General features: G+C 39.9%; 1 protein-coding gene across 1 annotated transcript; it reads right to left on the bottom strand.

The window, feature by feature from the left end:
• Positions 1-3,301: 3,301 nt before the first annotated feature.
• Positions 3,302-6,946, bottom strand: LOC131303086 (uncharacterized). The gene is made up of 6 exons (XM_058329874.1): positions 6,475-6,946; positions 6,280-6,383; positions 5,885-6,160; positions 4,679-5,725; positions 4,233-4,471; positions 3,302-4,064 (listed from the first exon to the last, which is right to left on the bottom strand). The coding sequence occupies exons 1-6, from the start codon at positions 6,944-6,946 to the stop codon at positions 3,302-3,304; spliced, it is 2,901 nt and encodes a 966-aa protein (XP_058185857.1).
• Positions 6,947-7,154: the final 208 nt, after the last annotated feature.

Genomic DNA, 7,154 nt, shown 5'->3' with positions numbered 1-7,154 from the left:
CATACGGGTGTTAACGTTTGGAAAACCATTTGGCATCTGGACCTTCCTGAACGACTTAAAGTGTTCATCTGGAAATGCGTCAAGGGCATCCTGGCTGTCAAAAAAGGGTTATCTTCTAGAATGCAACACCTCTCACCCATCTGTCCATTGTGTGCAGGTGATGAGGAATCTTTAACCCACCTTTTTTTGCAATGCCCGCCTACGGTCCTAGTTTGGGCAGGAACCCCATTCTTAACCACCCTGGCGAACCAAACGGCAAATTTTTCTTTTAAGAATTGGCTTCTGGATTGGATCTTACAACTCACAGCCTCTGCCACTGACTTAGACACCTTCCGTCACTTCATTGCAATTCTGTGGGCGATATGGAAAACGAGAAATGAGCAAGTCTTTTTCGCTAGGCCTTTTCCTTGCAGTTCTGCCTTAGCCGTGGCTCATGACAGCTCTCTTTGGTTTAAGCAAGCATATCTATGGAACACTCGAAACGTTCTTACCAACCAGAACCACATTCCGTCTCCCGCACAGCCACCACCAACATTTGTTCTCAAACCCTATCCTCCTTACATCATGTTTGAACGAGTGGTTAACTTGCATATTGATGGGGCTTGGAAAGCCAGCAACCCACGGAGTGGACTGGGTTTTTATGCCACCCATAATGATGGGACTATCTTCCAACAGTGTTCTGTAGCATGCCACAGTGCCTCGCCCTTACAAACTGAACTCATGGCCATTCTTTTAGGTGTCGCATGGTCTGTACTTCACAATTTCAATGTTGTTTTCCTTTATTCTGATTGTTTAAATGTTGTCATGCAGTTAGCAAGGCGCTCTGAGCCGCACTTTGCCAACACCTTTTTGTTGCACAAACTTTGTTTGGAAATTTTGAAGTTAGCTTTTTGCAGGATTACCAAGGTTGACCGCCAAGACGTTCGTCCCGCCCATAGCCTAGCCAAGCAGGCAACACTGGCGTCTTCTTCTTCAGCACCTGCCAGAGGCACACCGTTTTGGACTGGCACTACTGCGGATTTGCATGCTTTATGTTTATGTCTGTAGCTTATGTTGTTTGTTGTATTTTGTTTCAGTTATGAACTCCGTATCTGTACTCTTTCTTATCATCAATGCATTTCTTGCTCTTTCACTAAAAAAAGTTACCAAATGAGCAATAATGGTTTTGCCCCATGTGAATCAGAGGAAGGTAGAAAGCTGTCGGGTGTTTCTTTTTTCCAGGTTAACTTTAATTGCAAAAAGTATAGTTTGTATTTGGTTGGTGTTCCATTTTTTTAAAAAGTATTTTTTTCAAACGAAGGTAATTTCAAACTTAAATATAATGAAAATGAAAAGTATTTTTTTTAATTTTTTTTTGCACTGTTTAAAAGATCTTAATGAGATCTATAAAATAAGATCCATATTGGTAGAAAAATTATTTGCGAAAACATTTGATTTTTGAGCTTGAAATTACCTTCTTTTTCAAAAAAAAAATTTCCACAAAAGTAAAACGGCCCCTAGTGGGTTCCACATAGCACCTGTTAGCATTTCCGATAACGAACAAGGCAAGTTGCATAAGAAAGGACAGGTGAGGTCTTTAATTTTTCTACGCGTTGCAAAGACATGTCACCCTAATAAACAAGGCAAAGGGCTCCGTTTGGCACTGCTTATATTTTTGTAACCCAAGCAATTGACCATGTGGTCAAGTTTTCGTGGGATTTAGGCCCTGTTTCAGAAACCAAGAATTTATATTTTGTTCAATAATAAGGCTTGTTTCACAAAAATAAGAAGAAGGTACTTATTTTTTTAGAATTTATATAGGTACGTACCAATGGGCGCCGGGGAGGGAAATCATACCGACAGCCGTGCTGGGCCGTCTCTGGCCACCGGACGGCTGATCCGAGCCGTCCAAAAATTATTAAAAAAAAAACAGAGGGGACTTGCGCGGGAATCAACGGCATCCGAGGTGTGTAGGGTGCTTGATCCGAGCACCCCTTTTTCGTGACCCTACACACCTCGGATGCCGTTGATTCCCGCGTAGGCCCCCTCGGTTTTTTTTTTTCTTATAATTTTTGGACGACTCGAATTGGCCGTCCGGTGGCCGGAGACGACCCGGCACGGCCGTCGGTACGATTTCCCTCCTCAGCGCCCATTACTCATAGCGCAATTCCTTATTTTTAAAGAAGGCAATTTCAAGCTCAAAAATCATGTGCTTACGCAAATAATTTTCTTATCAATATGAATCTTGTTTGATAGATCTCATTGAGATTTTTAATACGGTGCAAAAAAAATTGAATTTATTTTTTTCATTTACATTATTTTTGAGTTTGAAAATGTGAAATAAACTTTTTATTTGGGTTTTGTGGAATGACCCTTCTTATTTTTCTTTGAGAAGTTTCAAAATAAGTACTTATTTTTTAAGAAGATTTTTGGAACGGGGCCTTAAACAGATTGTTCCCCACTAAGTTCTCAGATTAGAAACTTTTTGATACTAACTCATTTGTTGCTGTTTTAATTGGGCTAGTCACGAGTGAGCGATAGAATGAGACTCTATGATTAATTGAGTTGTGCATAAATTGGTACGGACATCTAAGTTTTTAATAGAAAATTTACTCCCTCCATTTCAATTTAATAGTTTCTTTTGAAAGTTCGTTTCACTTTTTAATTAATTATATCTTATAATTTATAATGTTTATATAATTTTAAAATCTATATAACATGGGAGGAATGTATTTGAAGCCTAACATAAATCCAACGGCTTACATCTAATTGGTCCTTAATTGATGGTTCAGATTGAATAGCCCCTTCCGCTCAAGGGCTGAGATTAAGACCCAAATTGAGCAACGGCTGGGATGAATGATGAATTTGAGGTCTCCAATTTTTGGTGCTCATTAATACACACGGCAGTTACCAGGATACCACGTCTTCTCTTCTGTATCCCACGCCTCTCTCAACTGCTCTCCACGAGTGATTTTTCGGTGCCGAGCGAGTATATCCTATGTTGTATTTGCTCGGCGCATCCGAGCCATCCAATACACTTTTGGACAGATCGGATTGAAATTTTCTCTCTTCTCTCACCCAATACTTTTTCTCTCATTTTTCTCTCTCCAAATCTGAGTCATCTAAACACGCAATGGACCGCTCGGCACTGAAAAATTTTCCGCTCCCCACACCCCCAGTGCCCCACCCCTCTCTCTCACCTATCTTTTTTTTTTTTGGATAAATGATGCGTTTTATAGCCAACCAAACAAGAATCTCAGGGGAGAACCCCTTATACAAACAATCTTTACAAAGAGAACCTACTACACACTACAAGAATCAATCAATCTAGCAAACTAGCAGAAATGCGCCAAAGATCACATAATCTTTGGTTCGTTACAGTTTTAGGGATGTTCCTCCATGTACAAATTCTAAGTCTCATATTTTCTGTTATACAAACTAAAAAACGATCTGGATTCTTTGGGCTCCCTCCAAAAACACGAGAGTTCCTCTCAAGCCAGATGAAATATATCCCAGCAGCAAGTGAAAGCTTGAACACAAGAGCACGGAATGAATTCCCTTTGCAAAGGCTAATGGCATAATTCAGCTCATTCTCCCATTCACAAGCTGGTCTAAGAATCTGAAATTTGTTGAGAATAGATTCCCATATTTGTCTAGAATAAATGCAGTCAAAAAATAGGTGAGAAACAGTTTCCTTTTTCCGCGAGCAAAGAATGCAGAGAGGGTCTATTTGCATGCCCCATTTCATGAGTCTATCTTTTGTCGAAAGCTTCTTAAGACAGACAATCCAAAGTATAAATGCCCACTTAGGAACGTTATTAGTGAACCAAACAAGAGAAGACCATTGAACCTTGGGATATTTGTTCCGAATTGCTTCCCAAGTATGTTTTGTTGAGTAAGAATCTGTGGGAGAGATTGTCCAGGTTATCACGTCTTCACTATCCCCTAAAGTTAAAAGAGATGGAGGGGTAGAGGCCTGAATGCATTGTATAATCCTATTCCTAGGTCTTGGCCAGTGCCAAACACCATTCAAAATGCAAGAGCTGACTTTATCATATAAAGAGGATCCAAGGCTTGATATAATCCTGTCATCAAAGAGTTTGTATAGGGGCCTACTTGGATGTCAATATTCAAGCCATAAGAAGGTAGCTTGCCCATTACCTAAGGTATGTCTAATGAACTTCTGCGTGAAAGGCCTTAATTTCAGCAACTTTCTAATTGTCCAAGAACAGTCATGAGGGATTGGCATGTACCAAAGATTGCTGCTTTTAATGATGTAGCTATGAATCCATTGGACCCAAAGGGTGTCCTCCTTTTTACTCAATGCCCAAAGGTGACGCATCATGGAGGTCTTGTTCCAAAGTTTTAGAGACTTGAAGCCAAGACCACCTTCAGATTTTGGAGAGCAAACGTCCATCCACTTCACTTTAGCCCCCGCCTTTTTGAGAGTAAGACCAGACCAAAGAAAGGCTCTAAGTAAAGCCTCCACTTCCTTCAAGATTTTTTGGGGGAGAATAAACAAGGAGCACCAATATGTTTGCATGCTGAAAAGCACAGACTGAATCAAAAGAGCTCGACCTCCAAAAGATAGAGAACGGTTGGACTAGTAGGCAATTCTTTGTTGTGTTCTTTCTTTTAGCAGGATACAATCTTCATATTTCAATCTGGAAGATATAAGAGGCACACCTAGATATTTCACAGGCAAGGATCCCTCAGGTATAGGGAGGATGTTTAGAATGGCAGTTTTAACATCAGTACCAACACCAGAGAAGAAGAATTGGCTTTTTTGCAGGTTTGGTTTTAAGCCGGAAGAATGATAGAATTCATCAAGAGCTTCTTTAATAATCTTCATGGAACTGCATTCAGCTCCAGCCAAAAGGAATAGATCATCAGCGAAGGCCAAATAAGAGATGGAAAGATCATTGCACTTAGGATGGAAAGTGAACTGGCCTTGAGATATCTTCTTTTGTAAGATGGCATAAAACCCTTCCATTACCAAAAGAAAGAGGTAAGGGGAGATTGGGTCTCCTTGTCTTAGCCTTTTTTCTCCTTTGAAGAAGCCCTCAAGTTCCCCATTAATGACAACTGAATACATTGCAGATGAAATGCAAGTCTTGATCCACATGATAAATTGAGACGGAAACTCCAAAGCTACCACGACATCAAAAAGGAAATCCCAGTCAACCGAATCAAAAGCTTTCATTAGATCTATCTTTATGGCACATCTTGGATGGCCACAATCTCTCTGATAGTTCCTCACTAACTCTTGCATTAAAAGAATATTATCTGAGATTGATCTCCTTCTAACAAAGGCAGCTTGAGCTTTGTTGATAATGAGAGGAAGGACAGGTTGAAGTCTGTTTGCTAACACCTTAGTAATGGTTTTATACAAGACATTGCAATAGGCAATAGGTCGAAACTCTTTCATTGTCTGAGGGCAATGAGTCTTGGGAACCAAAGTAAGGGTTGTGGCATTAACATCTTTAAGGAGACAACCTATTTGAAAGAAGTGAACCACAGCAGCAGTCACTTCATCACCTACTAGACTCCAGTTCTTTTGGAAAAAACTTGCATTATAGCCATCTGGACCAGGGGATTTGTCTCCATTGATAGAAAAAATAGCTTTCCTAATTTCCTCAGGAGTTACAGGAGTGACTAATTGAGCTTGATAATAAGTAGGGACAGTGTTCGAGAAAGATAACCTTTCTCCTTGCCTTTTTTGATCAAATTTAGAGCCCAACATTTTCTAATAGAACCCCAGAATTCCACCTTTTACAATAGTTGGTTCATCCAGTCTATTCCCACTTTCATCACAAATTGACAGTATTTTGTTTCGCATACGGTGACTGGCCATTTTTTTGTGAAAAAAACTAGTGTTATTATCTCCCAACTCAACCCACTTAACCCTTGATTTCTGTCTACTCCAAGCTTCCTCAGCAGCACTCAATTCATTGAAATGAAGAAGATAGAGTTTTTCATAGTCCAGAAGGATAGGATCACCTGAGGAGTTAGCAATTATAGTTTGGATAGATAGGAGCTCCTCTTTTGCCTGCAGGGCTTTCTTTTGAATATTACCATAAAACTCATTATTAAAAGCTTTTAAACAAGGTTTAAGACGCCTTAATTTCTTGTAGAGAATCAGCATAGGAGAAGATAGGTCTTCCATTGGTTGACTCCATGACTGAAGAAGGAGAGGGGAGAACCCTTTATGTTTCATCCAGAAGTTGAAAAATTTGAAGGGCTTTTTCCCTCCCTTCTAAGGAACAATGGAAACAACTATAGGGTTGTGATCTGAGATACCTGGAGCAAGGAAAGCTGCCTCAGATTTAGTGAACAAATTTTGCCAGTGGAAGTTAACCAAAACTCTATCAATCCGGCTGCTACAATGATCAAAACCAACCCTTCTATTGGACCAAGTAAACCAGAGTCTTTTAGAATTTAGATCCTCTACTTCAATATCTTCCAAACAATTATTGAATTAGGAAGCAGCACTACCATCAAAAAGACAAGGATCAGATTTCTCATTTGGTTTACGAACAGAGTTAAAATCACCAACAATAATCCAAGGCAGAGACCCCACAAACCCTTTGCAATTCCTCAAATCATCCCAGAGCTGCCTTCGAGAAGGAACGTGATTAGAACCATAGACTACTGAAAGGAGAAAAGACTTCATGTCAATTTCAACAGAGAGAAGAATCATTTGATCAGACTTGAAAAGCTCACTAACCACAGTCCCCTGTTTCCTCCAAGCCACAATAATCCTTGCAACATATCCTAAATCACAATTATGAATATAATCCCATCCAGAAGGAAGGCAATGTTGCATGGAAGGTATAATATTGTCCTTCCTAATTTGGACTCCAATCCCAACCAGAGATAAACTATTAGCATGAATAAATTTCCTAAGTTCAACCTGCTTTAAGGGGTTGTTTAGACCCCTAACATTCCAGGAGGCTAGTTTGATCATTTCTTTTTTGGTTTCCTTGCTTGCCTCCCTCCCCCTGGTTTATGAGCACTTTTAGCCTGCTTAGAAGAAATTTGTTCCATCTCTGTTAAGGCTTGAAACACAGCATCAGGGTCAGATATTCCAACACCAAGATCATGTGGCAGAAAATCAAATGCTGGAAGAACCTCTTGATCATCACAAGATTCAGCAAAGTTTACTGTTGGATTCA

This window comes from Rhododendron vialii, chromosome 10a (genome assembly GCF_030253575.1).
Source record: "Rhododendron vialii isolate Sample 1 chromosome 10a, ASM3025357v1".
Lineage (NCBI taxonomy): Eukaryota > Viridiplantae > Streptophyta > Magnoliopsida > Ericales > Ericaceae > Rhododendron > Rhododendron vialii.
This window is presented reverse-complemented; position numbering and strand designations above follow the sequence as displayed.